Raw genomic sequence first — 20204 nt, forward strand, 5'->3', positions numbered from 1 at the left:
AAAAATAAAGCTTTGGCCGACTGAATTTACACGAGGATTCACTGATATAAAAACAATCAATGGCCTTTCTGCTAAAACCATGCTGTGAAAATAGTGTAATAATTGTAATGGTGCTAATAACAATAAGGCATCTATTGTTTTTGTGTAAATTGATTGTTTAATATAAATAGCAAAAATATTCAATCTCTATTTCTTGAAATAATGTAACCTTTTCTATAAAATAGTTTAACTTAGCAGATATTTGTATATGTATATATATATATATATATATATATATACAGGTGCTGGTCATAAAATTAGAATATCATGAAAAAGTAGATTGATTTCAGTAATTCCATTTAAAAAGTGAAACTTGTATATTATATTCATACATTACATACAAACTCATATATTTCAGATGTTTATTTTGTTTAATTTTGATGATTACAAATGACAACAAATGAAAATCTCAAATTCATCATATCAGAAAATTGGAATATTACTGAAGACCAATAAAAACAAAGGATTTATAGAAATGTTGGCCAACTGAAAAGTATGAACATGAAAAGTATGAGCATGTACAGCACTCAGTATTTAGTCGGGCCTCCTTTGGCCTGTATTACTGCAGCAATGCGGCGTGGCATGGAGTCGATCAGTCTGTGGCACTGCTCAGGTGTTATGATAGCCCAGGTTGCTCTAATAGTGGCTTTTAGCTCTTCTGAATTGTTGGGTCTGGTGTATTGCATCTTCTTCTTCACAATACCCCATAGATTTTCTATGGGGTTAAGGTCAGGAGAGTTTGCTGGCCAATTAAGAACAGGGATACCATGGTCCTTCAACCAGGTACTGGTAGCTTTGGCACTGTGTGCAGGTGCCAAGTCCTGTTGGAAAATGAAATCTGCATCTCCAAAAAGTTGGTCAGCTGCAGGAAGCATGAAGTGCTCTAAAACTTCCTGGTATGTGGCTGCGTTGACCCTGGACCTCAGAAAACACAATGGACCAACACCAGCAGATGACATGGCACCCCAAACCATCACTGACTGTGGAAACTTTACACTGGACTTCAAGCAACGTGGATGAAGTGCCTCTCTTCTTTTCCTCCAGACTCTGGGACCTTGATTTCCAAAGGAAATGCAAAATTTACTTTCATCAGAGAACATGACTTTGGACCACTCACCAGCAGTCCAGTCCTGTTTCTCTTTAGCCCAGGCAAGACGCTTCTGACGCTGTCTGTGGTTCAAGAGTGGCTTGACACAAGGAATGCGACAGCAGAAACCCATGTCTTTCATACGTCTGTGTGTGGTGGTTCTTGAAGCACTCACTCCAGCTGCAGTCCACTCTTTGTGAATCTCCCCCACATTTTTGAAGGGGTTTTGTTTCACAATCCTCTCCAGGGTGCGGTTATCTCTCTTGCTTGTACACTTTTTTCGACCACATCTTTTCCTTCCCTTCGCCTCTCTATTAATGTGCTTGGACACTGAGCTCTGTGAACAGCCAGCCTCTTTAGCGATGACCTTTTGTGTCTTGCCCTCCTTGTGCAAGGTGTCGATGGTCGTCTTTTGGACAACTGTCAAGTCAGCAGTCTTCCCCATGATTGTGTAGCCTATAGAACTAGACTGAAAGACCATTTAAAGGCTTTTGCAGGTGGTTTGAGTTAATTAGCTGATTAGAGTGTGGCACCAGGGGCCATCAATTTTGAACCTTTTCACAATATTCTAATTTTCTGATATGATGAATTTGAGATTTTCATTTGTTGTCATTTGTAATCATCAAAATTAAACAAAATAAACATCTGAAATATATGAGTTTGTATGTAATGTATGAATATAATATACAAGTTTCACTTTTTAAATGGAATTACTGAAATCAATCTACTTTTTCATGATATTCTAATTTTATGACCAGCACCTGTGTATATATATATATATATATAGCATACTAAGCAGGATATACATATAAGTGAGTCACCTGTTTATTTTAAATGTATGCATTATTTTTGATAATAATTGTTCTATAACATTAACAGCATGTAATGATAATATTGATTATTAAGAATAATTCCCATCTAGTCTTAAACATTTGCAAGAAAAGAATTTAAAAGTTCCAGGATGATCTCTCCTAGTTGGCCTTATTCCAGTAATATAGAATGAATTTATTTATCTGAACTTTAACCATGTCATGCATTATCAAGTAATTATTTATTTTATTCAACATCATCACAAAGCATACATTTATTATCACCTGCAGCAAAATGGCTTCTGAGAAATTCTTCTTAGACTTGAACAGATTTTTTTTTGTCATTTCATTTTTTCAACTGCAGCCTTGATAAGGTGAGCAGCAGTGATAAAAACCTTGTGATGAAACCTTGTGATGTAACACAGTGATGTAAACATATGACTGTATAGTTACAGTTCAAACATTCAGTTTTTTGTTTGTTTTTATTATAACCCATTTTAGATAATATTCAGCGGTCTAGTGGCAGTGGGAAAGATTCTGTTCTGGAATCTGCTAGCCTGATAAATACGGAAGAGGATTAGGGCCACAGGGGGAAAAAAAAAAGTTAACTGATTTTTTTTTATTTTATTTCAGTATAGTATGGGAAAAAAGTCCGAATTCTGACTTTTTTCTCAGAATTCTGACTTTTTTCTCAGAATTCTGAGATTAAAGTCAGAATTCTGACTTTTTTTCTGAATTCTGACTTTATTCTCAGAATTCTGACTTTTTTCTCAGAATTCTGAGATTAAAGTCAGAATTCTGACTTTTTTTCAGAATTCTGACTTTATTCTCAGAATTCTGACTTTTTTCTCAGAATTCTGAGATTAAAGTCAGAATTCTGACTTTTTTCTCAGAATTCTGACTTTAATCTCAGAATTCTGACTTTTGTTCTCAGAATTCTGACTTTTTTTATTGTCAGAATTCAGTCAGAATTCTGAGAAAAAAGTCAGAATTCTGACTTTTTCCCATGTTAAACTGAAATAAATTTTAAAAATCAGTTTACTTTTTTTTTTTTTTTTCAGTGGCCCTAATCCTCTTCCGTAGATAAACCACACTAAATGTGAGATTAAATGTGTAATTTAGTCTGGCCCCGATGAAGATTGTATGAGAGTTATGGCAGGCCGTTTTGACATTTATTAGAAGCGCCCTCCTCTCTATTGTTCCATTTGTTGATCTCTAAAATAAGATTGTTCCTAGTGAAAACCACATTCCTACTCGCCAGAATTGTACATATAGTTATCCTCAATTAAAATTTTGCTAGCAATAATTACATTTCAGGCTGCCAAAAATATAATTGTACTAGAAATAAAAAACGTTCAAATACCTAGAGACCTTTACAAATTTAAATTGGCCCTTTTGACATTTATTAGCTTGAATGAATATATATTTAAGCTGTTTCAAATGCATTTCTTCCTAGTCAAAATGTACATTTCAGATATCTAAAAATAACTTTATCAATAGTTGATATCTGTAATCATATTTCTACTAGTAGAAATATATTTTAGATGTCAAAAATTGTGTTTCTAGGTCTCTGTAATGTTATATTTATTTTTGATATCAGAAATAGTAATTTTGACTAGCATTAACTATTATGGAGATCTGAAATTAGAATTCATCTTCGTCAGAATTCATTTTTGGATAGGACGAATCTTTATTTTAGAGATCTGGAGGTAAAAGCCCAATACACATGAATGGGAAATGTGACGTCATTTATACTAGTAAGAATTACATTTCAGCTATCTGAAATGTTTATTTTAGATAGGAGGAATGTTATTTTAGATAACTGAAATGTTCATTTTGACTAGGAAGAAATGCATTTGGGACATCTGGAACGTATATTCAGTCCGCTAATAAATGTCAAAATGGCCTGCCATACATCGCAACTGACTGACGTAGTAAGCGCGGCAGAAAGCTAGTGGGGGAGTTTAAAGGGCCAGGGCGTGACGTGAGCAGTGGATTATTATTGTTGAGATCATGGAGTTGGATGATTGTTGTCGTTTGTGCAAAAAAGTCATGCGGAGAGACGGTATGCTACACCACTGTACACAACTTTTCCAGAGTTTAAGTAAACCGCTGTCAGTGGCAGAAAGATTACAGAAAGTTGGAGTGAAGGTTTCGATCACACCGGGGAAATCCAAACGAGTCTGTCGAACTTGTACATCGGTGCTGAATAGACTGGAAAAAGATCTGCCGAATTATTGGAGGTGGATTGAAAACGAAGAGGAAGCAGAACGAACAGCTGCTGAAAGGAGAGTTATGGAGCCTACTGCCCCCAGAACACCGACAGACTCCAACAAGCTCCGCCACAACACAGAGGAGCCGAGGAGGTCTGCCGCTCCTCCGCGGGATATAGCCGAGGTTAGTTATTATTAATATATAATTACGACCTGTGACGGCAAATCTATCTGCTTAACTCTCTAACGCAGACGGGCACGTCACTACCCGATCCATCCCGGAAGCACCATTCGTTCTGCGCATGCGCCATTAGCTCATTCTTCTTCTGAGGTTTTATGGCGGTTGGCAAACTAGTTAAAAAAGCATGACCGCCGCCAACCGATAAGGAGTTAAAGGAATAGTACATCCAAAACATGATTAGCCTTCATTTTCTACTCACCCGCATGCTGAACAACACTCTGGAGTACTTTTTTGATATCTCAAATGCATCTGGAGATCTGGGAGGCTTCTTGCTGTCTGCTGACATTCAAAAAATTGAGGTCTATGGCGCCCGAGGCAGAAAGTTCCATAAAAGTCCACAAAAAACGTGTCAATATTCCTCCATACTACTCTTCCAATGTAATCCAAGTGTCTTGAGTGGGTAGCGTCCATAATTTACTCGAAACGAAGTCGTTTTTAGAGCATAAACAGACTCTACGGAAACCGCGGCAGACCAAACCAGATGAAAGTGCGCATTCGGCGTCTGCTCTGCCGATAATTAAAGCGTAGAAGAAGAAGTTCCGCTTTTCACTTGTTTATTTTCTGCCCTGAGCCAGGTGAGCACGAGGTTAGTCTCTCTCAGAGTTGGAAAAAGTTGTTGATTACTGATTTTAGTCGTGAAATTAATAAGATGGTTCGAGTGTGTTCCTATCCTAGATGCTTCAATCAGATGAAGCGCAAGTATGGAAACAGCCGTTCCGTGACTTTCCACAAATTACCTCTTCAGGACCCTGAAAGGCTAAATCTGTGGCTAATAGCTCTACGAAAAGATATAAGGACATTTAACGTGGAATCTCTCCGTGTCTGTAGTGAACACTTTTCAGCGGATGATTTCCGAACCTGTAAAGGAAGAGCTTTATTAAAGAGTACAGCTGTGCCGATGGTGTCACAACTAAGGACAGAGGTATGTACTTTATAAACCATTTATGTAATTCACACGTTTGTATATGATCTGTAAACACCCGCTCCACAGCTCAGTGGGACATTATTTTAATTTTGTGATCAATCAATGTGATCATTGATGGCCTGCAAGTTGTTAGTGTTTAGGAGTTAATAAAAAAAAAAATCTGGATGATAATAACTCAACTTTTAGCACCCAGGGAAATACTAATGTGATCCATGATTTAAAATAAATAAATTAAAAAAGTGAAATGAATGACATTCATTGCCACATAAAGTCTTTCTGAGATGCTGCAACTTTTATTTGCTCATATGAAATCATAGCATGATTATTTTTTTTATTATTAATAATAGTGTTTGTTTCTAGGGCATTTCACAACATCCTGCTGCTGCAGTGACTGAGACAGCAAACATTGAGACTTCTTTTGATGATGTGCCACACTCCACTCCAGTTAAACCAAAACAACCCGGTGATCGACCTGAGCACTCTCATGCAAGACTGCAGCTGATCCTAACATGTCCATCCACATCTGGCAGTTATCATGCCTTCCCCCCCACATGGTCATCTCAAACTGTAAGTACTCACCCACTGGCTGCTATGGCAAATCTACCGTAGTAGTTACAGTTTTGGCTTCTGAGTGGATTCTGAAAGGCGAGAGACTTGGCAAGGACAGCAGAAGAGTCTTACCTGCCTGTATTGTTACAAGCAAGGGCGTAGGTTTGATTTCAGCTTTGGTAGGGACACTATTCTTCAGTTTCATTGGTCCTTTGCAAAAATATGCATGCTCGTTTTTATGCTTAAAGGAATAGTACACCCAAAACATGATTAGCCTTCATTTTCTACTCACCCCCATGCTGAACAACACTCTGGAGTACTTTTTTGATATCTCAAATGCATCTGGAGATCTGGGAGGCTTCTTGCTGTCTGCTGACATTCAAATAATGGAGGTGCCCAGCGCCCGAGGCAGAAAGGTCCATAAAAGTCCACAAAAAACGTGTCAATATTCCTCCATACTGCTCGTCCAATGTATTCCAAGTGTCCTGAGTGGGTAGCGTCCATAATTTACTCGAAACAAAGTCATTTAGAATGTTTTTAGAGCATAAACAGTAGTGTATAGGATTTCCTGAAAGCGCGCACATGCGCGATCACGACGCTACGGAAGCCGGCAGACCAAACCAGCGCATTCAGCTCGGCAAAGAACTCATGCTCTTCCTCAACACTGAAGTCCTCAGACATTTTTCTTTCGTTGTTTCTTTCTTTGCACAGGTAAACAGCACATTTCTTCTTCTACGCTTGCATTATTGGAAGAGCAGACGCTGAATGCGCACTTTCATCTGGTTTGGTCTGCCGGCTTCCGTAGCGTCGTGAACGTGCAGGCGCGCGCTTTCAGGAAATCCTATACACTACTGTTTATGCTCTAAAAACATTCTAAATGACTTCGTTTTGAGTAAATTATGGATGCTACCCACTCAGGACACTTGGAATACATTGGACGAGCAGTATGGAGGAATATTGACACGTTTTTTGTGGACTTTTATGGACCTTTCTGCCTCAGGCGCCATAGACCTCCATTATTTGAATGTCAGCAGACAGCAAGAAGCCTCCCAGATCTCCAGATGCATTTGAGATATCATAAAAGTACTCCAGAGTGTTGTTCAGCATGGGGGTGAGTAGAAAATGAAGGCTAATCATGTTTTGGGTGTACTATTCCTTTAATGTGAGCTTCAGGGCTCATTTTGTTAAAAGAGAACAGCAGCATTTCTTGCTACATTAATACAAATCTTATAAGCACTACATGCTCTAGATGCTGTTTATCAATATTTAAAGCATCACTGGCTCTGATGAATGTGGAATTAGGACTTTTTCCACTTGGAAAAGGATTGCATTTAAATTTACCTGCGACTAAGACTGTCTGTTTAACCAAATATAGTCTATAATATGTGGATTTATCCTGTGTTTTCTTCTGAAGATAGAGAATTGTGCAGAGGTAAACCCACTCTTATTTTTTTTTATCTAATATGCTCTCTCTGGATCATGCAAAATAATACATTCAAGGGACGGAAAATAAATGTATTGTATTTACATGTGCACTGGAACTAGAAGAGGAACTGACACTGAGCATTTAAAATATTAATATTAGAAGTTGTACATCTGTGTAGCTAATTTCATGTATTTTATCTATGGCTGAAACAATTAAAGCTACAGTGTGTAATAATTACAGGGATATACAGTCAGAAATGTAATATATTATACATAACTATGTTATTTATCATCATCTACGAGCTCAGCCTCTTAACCTTAATATTTGCGTTGCCTTAGAATTCGTTATTTATAATTACATAGGAGCGGGTCTCGCAGCCATGGAGGCAGACATCTTTGCGCTACGGCAGCGCAGAGCCAACAAACTAGTGATTGCGAGATCGCCAAAACGTCACAACGATGTAGAAAAAATAACGGGTATATTTATTATCTTAAGTCTACATGAAATCTATACCCTACACAGACTAATGAAATACTATCTGTAAAATTATCTATGTAAACAAACCTCATCACTTGAGAAGGTAGGTGATGCGGACGTCGTGGAAGACATTTTGTCCCGTAACGCTCGCCGTACTGTTGGGGGAGAGAAGCGGTGGGGGGGAGATGTTCATGTTGCTGCAGTCTGCAGTCTGACCGCTAGATGTCGCTAAAAGTTACACACTGTAGCTTTAATCATATTAACAAATTATTTAAATAATCGTGAACTATGTAATTGATTAATCGTTAACTGGAATATAGGGCCACTAAAATGTGCCTTTAGCCGACAGAGCGACCCACTTAGAGCAGGAATTATACCAAGATTGTAAAAAATATGTATACATTTTGCATTTAAGAAGTAAAAAAAAAAAAAGTTTTTGTCTGTCAATATTCTCCATCCAGAACTCCTCCAAAGGAAACGTTTAAAACGTTTCTGTTTCACCTGGTTTCATTTCATAAAAGATCTTCTTTAAGGAGCCTTTGGCTATCTGATTAAAAGATAAAATAAAAGAAATCCTAACGTTGTTAACTTACATTTCTAAAGTTCCACAAATCAATAAAACTCTCCTGCTTCTTTACAGAACTCCAATCAGAAGCTTTCGCCTGTTTTAGCGTATATAATATATTTTTTAATTTGGACTAGTTTCGTAGCCCAATATAAATTTATTTTAGTGTCTTTTTTTTCGCGCTCCAAGCACCCGCGCGCGCACATACAGACTACAAAACACGCAATCAGAAAGAGAGAAGGCGGAACTTAAGGCAGAATAATCAGAGAGTTAAACCGCGCAGCACAGTTGATGCGCCGCTATGTGAAAGGGACAGAAAAGAGCAGGCAGCTGCAGCTACCAGGCAGAGAAGCTGCGAGAAGAAAAGAGGCGGCTGCCGTATAGTAAATTATAAACATGTTGTTTACATCCAATTATTGGTAGGGACAAATAGGTCCTTCCAAAATTTTGGTAGGGACATGTCCCTATGGTCCCTATGCAAACCTACGCCCGTGGTTACAAGCATCCGTTCCAGCTACCCTTCACCAGATGGAGTGTATACTGGTTTCAAGGAGGCAGAGGCCGCTTTTGAACAGTTGTAAAGACTATAAACAAATCCTACTACTTCATTATATTTCTTTTTTTTTTTTCCCAAATCACAAACCTATACTGCCTCATTATAGATAACATTTCAGAATTTATGTAGCCGATAACTGTAACCTTTCCTGGACTATTGTGTTGTTTTGGAAATAAACAAAATGACTTTGGATGGTTAGAAAGATGTAACTCTGTTCCTTTGATTAAATATTTATTCTAGACCTAAGTGTGAAATGCAGACAAGCCAACCACAGACACATGCCATTTTATTTAAAAATGTCATGTTATAACTATATTAAGTAAACCCCTGATCAGACTCTGTATCCCAGAAAAAAAAAAAAAAAAAAGGTTAAAATTACATGCCACCAGCTAGACTTTTTATTTGCATAAGTACAAATATAAAAAGGCAAGAGTAAAAATACTGCACCACTCAGACTAACTGCTGTATCGGGAAGTATGTTTTTGTATGGCTTCCTCTTTGGCAGGTTTTGGTTTCTGAGCAATGTTTTCTGGTATGGGAGGGGTAGAAACATATGACTGGGGGGTCTTTGATCTTGATGTTGGGGTCCAGGCGTCTCCGCACAACTTGCACCACCAGATTTTGCCGGAATGTTTGTGTTGTTGGAACATGGATCTTTTTGGCGACCCATTCTTTTGTTTGTTTTGGGTAAACCACATTGAACCGTGCTTGTCCTAAAAAACAAAGAAAAAAAAATGTAAGACAGAGGAAACATTAATGAAATAACATAGCTATTATAAAGCATTCAAAAAGTTTCTGTTATAGGTTTCAAAAAAAGAACCAAGAAATTGTATCCAAATAATTAGGAATCTCGTACTTGTAATGTTGTGGTGGTGAGAATTAAGACCATAAAGTACTATATTTGTTATGCAGATCTTAGTGCAGCAGCTCACTAAACAGGTGTGGTTCCAATTAATGTAATGTTTGCTGTTTTTTCAATACAGCTCATTTTGAGGACATAAATCAGTATATGACACTGAGGCCCCGTCCACACGAAGCCAAACCCTGGCCTAAAAGCACAAATTTTTCACCAAACCAGCCTCTCATCCATACGAAGCCGGCGTTTCGGGGGTCTGTAAACGATCTTTTTTTTATTCAGCCTTCAGAGTGGGAAGATTTTGAAACGCCGTTTTCGCGTTTCCATCTTTAAAGGAATAGTACACCCAAAACATGATTAGCCTTCATTTTCTACTCACCCCCATGCTGAACAACACTCTGGAGTACTTTTTTGATATCTCAAATGCATCTGGAGATCTGGGAGGCTTCTTGCTGTCTGCTGACATTCAAATAATGGAGGTCTATGGCGCCCGAGACAGAAAGGTCCATAAAAGTCCACAAAAAACGTGTCAATATTCCTCAATACTGCTCGTCCAATGTATTCCAAGTGTCCTGAGTGGGTAGCATCCAGAATTTACTCGAAACAAAGTCATTTACAATGTTTTTAGAGCATAAACAGTAGTGTATAGGATTTCCTGAAAGCGCTCATATGCGCGCTCATGACGCTACGGAAGCCGGCAGACCAAACCAGATGAAAGTGCGCATTCAGCGTCTGCTCTGCCAATAATGCAAGCGTAGAAGAAGAAATGTGCTGTTTACCTGTGCAAAGAAAGAAACAACGAAAGAAAAATGTCTGAGGACTTCAGTGTTGAGGAAAAGCATGAGTTCTTTGCCGAGCTGAATGCGCTGGTTTGGTCTGCCGGCTTCCGTAGCGTCATGAGCGCATGTGCGCGCTTTCAGGAAATCCTATACACTACTGTTTATGCTCTAAAAACATTCTAAATGACTTCGTTTCGAGTAAATTCTGGACGCTACCCACTCAGGACACTTGGAATACATTGGACGAGCAGTATGGAGGAATATTGACACGTTTTTTGTGGACTTTTATGGACCTTTCTGCCTCGGGCGCCATAGACCTCCAATATTTGAATGTCAGCAGACAGCAAGAAGCCTCCCAGATCTCCAGATGCATTTGAGATATCAAAAAAGTACTCCAGAGTGTTGTTCAGCATGGGGGTGAGTAGAAAATGAAGGCTAATCATGTTTTGGGTGTACTATTCCTTTAAGCTCTAACCGCATTTTTTTTTTTCTTACACGCATGCGTCATAGCGTCGCCTCTAAACACGCATGCGCGACACAGTATCACAACAACAATGGCGCCGTACTGTGTTGAATGGTTGCTGCTCATGCTACTCACCCTGCTGTCGGGCTTACAACAGAATCTTCTTCTTCTGGAATATCTCCAGGAAGAACAGAGCAATATCGACCACATAGTTCAGCACCTGAATTTGACTGAACCACGAACATGGACCCGCAGGGCAACCATGTATAAATATTAGTGCGCATGCCCAACATTGCGTCGCCTATTTTTGCTTTGGCACCACAGCGCCACTTACAGGCCTGGCATACATTTTGCAGCGTTTTCATGCATTCGTGTGGACGATCACATTTATTTTACGTCTCCGTCTTTACGACAAACGTTCTGGAAAATATTAGCGTTTTGTGTTCGTTTTGACTTCGTGTGGACGGGGCCTGAGTAAAGCGCACAAGGTTAGGTTTTTTTGTTTTGAAGATACTTTCTTGTTACCTGTGTTGGTGTAGGCCTGTTCACGCTGAATATTTTCATTGTGGTCCATAACGGCAAGCTGGGTGTGAGCTTTCATTGTTGAGTAGTGGAAGTGCAGTCTCTTCTCTTGTATTTCAGCATAGATGCATGGAATACTTCAAGCTTCCCTGCGAAAAAACATAATAATGACAAGTTCACTAAATATTTAAAATTTTGAATTTCTCATAATTATTGTGCTTTCCTCGTTATATTTACCAGTACCGTAAATCCTCTAATATAGGCCGGGGCCTTTATTTCACTCAGGTGCATCTTGGTTCAGGCCAAAATTTCTATTTGATTAAAACAGACAACAGTGGAATGAATAAAAAACAGACTGTGTCTCTTTGAACCTATAAAATACCAGGTTCATTTATTGAAAAAGTACAGTTACCATAACGGTTTACAGAACATTATTCAGACATCTTCCAGCAGCTGCTATTTTTCTGCACGGCAATACAAAAAAAAAGACACAGAATGGATTCTTGGCCAAACAAAGTTTTAGAATAAATTAATGGAAACTGTTCTGCCATCACAGCCGGTCATAAAAACCAAACAATCCCAAACAATCCGGCCTCCTGTCTGCAGCACTGTCTGCGGATTGGATTCGTTAGCAAACACTGCCCCCCTGTGGTACTTGCATGTTACTATCAGAGGTTGCTGAGGACTGCACAGGAACATCGTTGGTTCCAATTATAGCCCCGGCCTGTATTAGCATCCGGCCATTATTTACCCCCCGCCGACAGCAAAACCGGCCATTATTAGAGACCCGGCTGCTAATGGAATACAGGCCAATATTAGAGGATTTACGGTATGTTTGAAAAGGGCCATTTGCCTAACGTCTTTCATGAGTCCTTTGTCCAGGGCAATAGCTGTCAGGGTCTCTCCTTAACCACCTCTTTCGCCTCTGTTCCTCTGACGTAAGGTCAGTCTCCTGTCCATCTTCCTCCCAGCGGTGCACACCTCAGATGTGATGAAGTAGTGCTTTCCACTTCCTTATCAAATCCTGAGGTTATTAGAAAATTACAATTCAGTATCAAAGAGAGTAAAAGGATTGTGTCAAAGACTATCAGTTATTATTATCATAACTTTATGTTGCCTAAATGTAAAGAATGTGTTATTAGTCACATCAGGGTCACCTCCACAAGTGGAACAGGCAAGTGATTGCAGATGGATTTTATCCATGGTTGCAGGTCTCGGTTGTCCTTTTTGTTGGATGCTGACAGCAATTTTTTCATGAGCCCTACCAAAAACAGAACAATCGTCAATGAGTCTCAAGCAAGCATAAAATATGGCAACTGGAGTAAACGTGTGAGTAGAAGATGTTTTGTCTCTCATCCAAGAAACTTATTCCTTTATAAAATAGTCTGGTTAGGGAGTACAAGAAATGTATCCACCAGGTGTATGGTGGCAACGTCACTGAGGTGGTATTTATCCCTTCTGGGATAAATAAAGTATTTTTCATTTAATTTAATTTCAACGACAATGGGGAGCTGAGGGCGCAGAGAGTGTAGGTGATTGGAGATGTACAGTCCAAACAGCAGAGATGGCAAAAGTACAGATACTTGTGTTAAAAAAATACTCTGGTAAAAGTGGAAGTACTGATTAAACTTCTTTACTCAAGTAAAAGTAACAAAGTACAGGCTTGTAAATGTACTTAAAGTATAAAAGTAAAAGTAGAAACCACTTTTTTCATGCCGTTGCCTACATTTCAAATGGATGTCTGCCAATAGGACTAGATCTCCGTTGTGTTCATTTTCAATCATCTCGTCGTCCATGCTACTACGCTAACGCCACCGCCACCAAGCTGCAATGATTTGCCGCCAATGAATACCGCCGAATCTGTCGATTCATCTTGTAGTGGTGCGTCAAATGCAACGTAGATTCCCATCCAATTAGATTGAATTTGGTATTGATGACGTGAAAAATAATAACGGTAACTCCATTGAAATGATTCAAAACTAAAGTAACGAGCCAATTTTTTTAAAATGTAAGGAGTAGAAAGTACAGATATTTGTGTAAAAATGTAAGGAGTAGAAGTAAAAAGTCGCCATAAAAATAAGTAGTAAAGTAAAGTAAAAATATCAGAAAAATCTACTTGAGTACAGTAACTAAGTATTTGTACTTCGTTACTTCCCATCTCTGCCAAACAGACTGCACTTCTGCACATGGGTGACGTCAACATAGTCTTGGTGGGTATGAAGTACAAGGTGGGAGCAGGTAATAGAGGAGTGTGGGATCACAATGGGGCTGTGTATAACCTAGGCAGGTGTCAGCGCTTTGAAAAGGGAGGGGTAAATGATGTAAAAGTTTATGTGGCTGTACAAGGGCTATCCAAAGTATATTGTAAAAACATTTTCCTCATTATAGTAATTCCTTTACCATTGTACATTTACAAATTACAATTTGTCAGCTTACCCTTGACAACATGCCAGATGTCAAACTCATGGTGGATTTCCGAAAACTCTTCGCGCATAATTTTTCGTATAGATGGTGATCGGTAAGCGGTTACCACCTCCACTTCAAGACCTTGCTCAAGGAGATAATCAAGTCCTCTCCTGAACCCCGCTGAGCTGGATGCCTCTGTCACCTGTACCACAAAACAAAAAATTAATGTTTAAAATCATTTTCATACATCTTTGATGGGACAGTGCTTGTCATAATCCGATAGCAACAATGATTTTGTAATATGTTCTAGGGATGCACGATATAATCGGCCCCCTATCGGTATCGGCCTTAAAACTGAATATCGGACATCGGCCACCCCACCGATATTTAACCCGATATTTGATCAGCTTCTGAGTTTCTAAAGTCTAAAAAAAACAAATAAAATACTACTTCTTCTTCGTCCTCAAAAACTTCTTTTTTACAAACTTCTAAAGATGAGGGAAAAATATTGATGCATTAAAATATCACAATATCTTCATATGCTGATATATTGCCATTTAAAAACACCATATCAATCTCTTTTACTAATGAAATATTGCTATATGTCATCGTTATGCTACGAAATACCCCGAAAATTTACAAAATTTTGCCATATTTTTATATAGGGCTGCCACTAACGATTATTTTAAAAATCGATGAATCGGCCGATTATTTTTTCGATTAATCGATGAATCGGACAAAAAAAATTTTTTATATTAACCTCTTTATTCCAAAATAAACATTTTAGACGGAACAAACAAGCACACAAGTACAGGTTGCTCATTAACTGTACTGGTGCAATATGAAAAATAAATGTTTGTGTTAAAACTACACAAACTTACATGAGAAATGTAGCTGTACATCCACAAAATATAGGCTACTTTGTTTCATAAAGCGCAAAAAAAGACATTTTTTTTTTAAAGCCCCTAAGGGGTTCAAACAATAGGGCCCCCCATTTCAACAAATGAGTTTTTTTAGACTAGAAGAGTTCTGCCTTTTAAGACAGGAAAGTATAGCAGTTAAAGTTGCTACTTGAGAAAATACTGAACCATAGAGATAAAAATAGCCCTGTGATTCAAATTATAAAATGTATTTGGAATAAAAATTAGAGAACTAGGGGTGCTAAAAAACACATCCTCCAAAGACAGATATTTACATGGGAATGTGGCAGATAATTAATTGACATATTACTGATCTTGCTGGATTTTATTCTGCTTTACTTCCATAAATTGCAGGACCATCTTTACTTTATCTTTGCCAGAGATTTAAACTTTAAAAGCCTTGCCCTCATAATTTGCAAGTTAATTTATCTATAAAGAAAATATAAACGCTGCTTAAACTAATTCAAATGAAATTAAAAGTTAAATAAGTAGCCAACCTTATCACTGTCTGTAACCTACTAACAAGGTAAGGAAAGCATCAGATGAGCTACCTGAGAAACTAACGTTACGTTTCCCCACTTTAAAACCAAACAAACATGGTTACTCATCCTGCTGATCAGCTCTCTTCACTGCCATTGAAGGCTCCAACATGTTTCCTTTTCAGGTTTATAACAGTGGTGCTTCCGTGTCATGTTCATTTGTTTTTACAAAAGTTGCATGTTACGACTTTTTTTACTTTACAAAGCGCAGTGTTACGTCCATGGTGTGGGATATTCACAGCTGCTCCTGTTCTGACACTATTTGGGTCTTTAGATCCAGGGTCACTAGGGTTTTTATATTAAAATATAATAAATGTGCCCTGGTGCGACGTCATAAAACGGGCGGTACTCAATTCGCAGGCTGCGTACTTGGTAGTACGCATTTTGAGGCCGGTGACGTCACAACGCTGCGCGGAGGCCGTCCCATTTGGCAAAAATTCTGAGGACGCGTAAAATGCAGCCTCAAAATGCGTCCTCCTTTTCCCCGAATTCTGAGGATGCATCGCTACCGTCCTTAGTGGCCTCGCCTCCCACCAGATTTCCCGAGGTGCTTTGCGCGCTTCTTTTTTTTTTTTTTTTTTTTTTTTTTTTTTAGTAGTTGAAGAAGAAGAAAGTCGGATTTTCTTCAAGTTACGGACAACCGAAAGCAGCAGCAGCAGCGCCGACAGTAGTGCGGAGAACACCTTTAAATGTAAGTAGTTTGTTTTTTTTGTTATTTTTAATGAACATCTATTAAAATACATGACGGTAACGGAGCCACCGGGATGTGTAGGAGCAGCTAAAGCTACAGCTAAGAGCTAACCTGTTGATACGTGATGTTCATCAACAATTAAAAGCCTTCATACAAATGTCACTATTTTTTATTTTAACCTACATCTTACTGTACTGATAGCCGTATCCCTCACTAATCAGATCATTTTATTCTTAAACAGTTTATTACAAAGGATTAGAGCTGTTAAAGCTTAATGCAGCTGAAGAAAGTCCAACTGTACTGGGCTGTTAATACTGCAAACGTTTTGTTTTAATACTCAATAATGTAGTTTATTTACAGTACAGTATAATAAGGTTTAAAGTATAATTCGCTTGAAGAACAATACAGGCATAATTATACAGAACAGTCATTTTGCCTGTTGACTTAACAGAAATATGCTTTACATGTCATTTTGTTCCAGGGAGCAGACAGAGGAGTGGATAAAATGACCACCTTATCATCGGGGCCAAAAATACTGCTGCAGGCGGATGGAGGGAAGAGTTGAGGCAGAATTCCATCTACATGTTGCATTTCTATGTAAAAGTCACACAAGTTAAAATAAGTCCTGTTCAAACACCAACGTACAAATATAATCTTTTGATCACAACAAATGATGCTCAGATGCCACTCTTTGTAAATTTCATATTTGTGATAGAACTGATCCTTGTGTGGGACAACTTAAAAAAAAAAATCTAAAGTATGTTCAGGTTTGGATAATGTAATGAAACACACACACACACACATATATATATATAATATATATATATATCCAAATCATGAAACCTTCCTTTTTTCTAGCTTTAAAGAAACACTACAGAAAATAGCATCTGTTGATACAAATTGTTTTCCTCTACTTTAGGAATGCAAAGATCCTTGGACAGGGCAGGGGGTCAGTGGGAATCCTACTGCTGCCACCTGGCCCTGGTTTGTCCTCATGGATGGGGTATTAGGACGGAGGTCCTCTGTTGCCCCACCTATCCTAATTGCCTCCATCCCTGAGGACACACCAGGGCCAGGTGCTGCAGAGGCTGAGCAGCATCAGGGTGAAGATGAGGAAGAGAATGAGGATGAGGGAGGAGGGAAAGGATGAAGAGAAGAAGAAGGAGTGACGAGTTGGTGGATTTAATCAGGGAGGAGATGAGATGGCAGAGGGAGGCGGGAAATGATGGACAGATTATTTCATTTATTGGAGAGGATGGTGGACAGATATTATTTTTTTGGTGTTTTTTTTTTTTTAACAAGTTGAGGTTCTGTGTTGCTGTTATGATTAAATTAAATTATTAAATTGTTTATAAAAGTTATTGCTGTCGGTGTGTTCTTAAAGTCTTTTAACCTTTTTACATTATCTGTTTCATCACTTCTTTGTAATTTAAGTAAACTTAGAACAACTTCTCAGTGACATCAGTTTATTTTTAGAGAAGCAAGTATTTACAATAAACTATTAAAAACATTTTTAACTATTGACATTAGATTTTAAAATTAACTACTACAACTATTTACAGAAGATATACAGTAAATATTACTAGAGAACATATATATACAATTGTGACTGAGCAGGAGTCCCTGGTGGTGCTGCTGGACTGGATGGGATGCCACACAGATGAGCTTGGAGTCTTCTGACTGCGAGTGGGACATCATCTGGAGGGTGGGGGTTGCCTCTCTCCACAGCTGATCCAATCGATGGCTGCCATGTTACTAAAAATGTTCAAGAAGACGCAGAAAATAATGACTTTACTAAAACTGTTTTTATAACCCTTAAATAAGAACAGCTAAAATGTGATTCTACTTGCCATCTAAATGTAACGGTGGTCGGGTAGACCCTCCTCCAGGGCAGACACCTCGGCAGACAGCTGGTCCCTCCATGGAGCACAACTGACTGCCTCCTACACGTTCTCCCCCTCCTCATCCTCTGGCATGTCGTCCTGCTCTTCATCCTCTGGGGCCATGATGTCACCCGCTCCCAGGCAGATGTGCAGGACACCACATGCTGTTATGACCTGTAGAAAAAAAAGAGAAAAATATTGATTTTTATTCAGTCATCTATCTTTTTTTCCTTATCTTTATTACATGATTTATTAGAAATTAAATTTTACTTCATCTAGATCCACTAATTTAACTTATTTTTTTCGTTTTTATATTTAGATTTTTTTTCCCTGTATTATATATATATATATATATATATATATATATATAAAAAATTGCAAATAAAATCAGGCAGTAAGGGGATAACAATTTAGACAAAAAATGATTTATTTCTCAACAGTTTGGCTTCTCAACACATTAGTGATAGTAAAAGTAGTGATTTAAGTCAGTTATTTACAGGGTTTGTACACATTTAACTATTCAATTCAAATTACTAAAGTTAAAAACAAATAAATCACAAACTTACAAATAAATATAAAACTTGATATTTAAACATATTCATCAATCTGCTGACAAGCGTTTGTTTAATAACTGGTATATTCTGATCATTAGCAGGCCCTGTGGGTTAGAATAATAGCAGGTAAATCTTACCTCTCCACTGCGCTCTGCCAGCCTGAGAAAAATCCGTCTTAGGTTTTGCTGCCGCCGAAGCCGTCAAAGCGACTCTCCTCTTCCAATAACAAGTAAATAAAAAAATAAACATTTCCATATCTATTTTTTTGTTGGTTCTTTCCGTATTTCTCGAGCTGTCGGATTTTGTTTCGCGCTGTGTTTGGGGTAAACGTGATGACGTCGTGTCGCAACCAGGAAGTGCTCCAAAGGCTAGACCGTCCCATTTACCAACGGCTGAGGATCCTCCGGAGCAGCCTACCGAGTCTGGGTCCTCCGGAGGCTAGGTAGGCTGCGTCCTCGGAAGTACGCAGCCTGCGAATTGAGACGCAGCCGACACCATAGAGATATCTATGGCCGACACTGCGAGAGACGGTGTCACCGTGTCTTTCTTCCGGGTTGGCACAACATCATCAGAAAAATAAAAATATATAAAAAGAAAAAATCCGAATTAGTGAAGGAAATGTCAAAATTAAAAAATAAAATAATTTAAATAATATTAAAAAAAATAAATAAATTAAAATAGAAACTTGGAAGGCACAAAAAGTGCTGATTATAATTGACCCCGGCGTGATGCTTTGACGATTCTCTCTATATTTTCCACCACTAGGTGGCGGTAATAGGTAACTTCATGCAGTTACGAACCAAAAATAAACGCCAAGAAGAATGTAGAAGAGCTTTCTGCAAAACCTGCACAGAAAAGATAAATGTGAAGTAGTTTATGCATTTACAATCAACCGGAGGATAACACGCTCCATCTTAGATCGATTTGGGTGCAAACATGGCGGAGGCGGGAGATGCAGCCGAACAACAGGCCAGCATTGATCTCCAGCACAGCGGCGCGGTAAGCTACTGTCTGCACGCCGCGTTTAGGCTGCGACAAGCGGCATCATAGCAGGCCCAGTACACCCACCACAGGTTAAAGCAAACCGAGGAGGCGGGCATGGTATATTTTAACCGTATAGCGGAGATACTGGGAGCTAACGGCACACCGCAATCAAAGGGAAGGTTAGCTTAGCAGGCCGTTGGTAGCCGCTGGTTCTACTTTCTGATTCACGTTTCAGTTTAACGACACAAACGTGGCAGCAGAAAATATGCTTTTTGTAGAGGGAGGGGAAAAATAAACGAAGACCTTTTCAAACAGACCCTGCTACTGCTGCAGCGGGGCGCTAACTGATATCGCGAGATTAGAAACAAGAAAAAACCCACAATTAGAAATAAACATATTATTCACTTGATTTTCTGAAATCCCTCCGCTGCGCAACATCTTGTGTTTTATTTATCTTTTTTTTTTTTTACTCGTTACGTCTGGTCATTGGAAAAGTTGGTTTTCTAACAAGTAGTGGGAGATCTCGCGAGAGCGGTTTGGCTATGGGGGATTTCTGTTTAACTATTATTACATTTTAAAGGGACGGATTTAGGAAATTTGGGACCTTAGTCAAAAACAGGCAGGGGGCCCTTTGAGCATAGAAGACAACACATAAAACAGCCCCATTCTCCAGATAGAGAAATGTTAATAGAATAGACATCCATTATCTGTTCTAGGTTG

At 38.6% G+C, this 20204-nt stretch overlaps 1 protein-coding gene across 2 annotated transcripts in view; it reads left to right on the forward strand.

The window, feature by feature from the left end:
• The first annotated feature begins 3914 nt into the window (after window positions 1-3914).
• Window positions 3915-20204, forward strand: part of zmym4.1 (zinc finger MYM-type containing 4, tandem duplicate 1) — a 54478-nt gene continuing 38188 nt past the window's right edge. Inside the window, exon 1 of one of the 2 annotated variants that reach the window (XM_038296027.1) lies at window positions 3915-4332. In XM_038296027.1, coding sequence (XP_038151955.1) covers window positions 3949-4332 — 384 coding nt within the window. In that variant the 5' untranslated portion in view covers window positions 3915-3948. Of the gene's footprint in view, window positions 4333-19281; window positions 19500-20204 lie in introns of those variants that run through there. The other variant, XM_038296028.1, reaches the window with a different exon arrangement.

Source organism: Cyprinodon tularosa, unplaced genomic scaffold, assembly GCF_016077235.1.
Source record: "Cyprinodon tularosa strain WSP-4 unplaced genomic scaffold, ASM1607723v1 ctg366, whole genome shotgun sequence".
In the NCBI taxonomy this organism is placed as follows: Eukaryota; Metazoa; Chordata; class Actinopteri; order Cyprinodontiformes; family Cyprinodontidae; genus Cyprinodon; species Cyprinodon tularosa.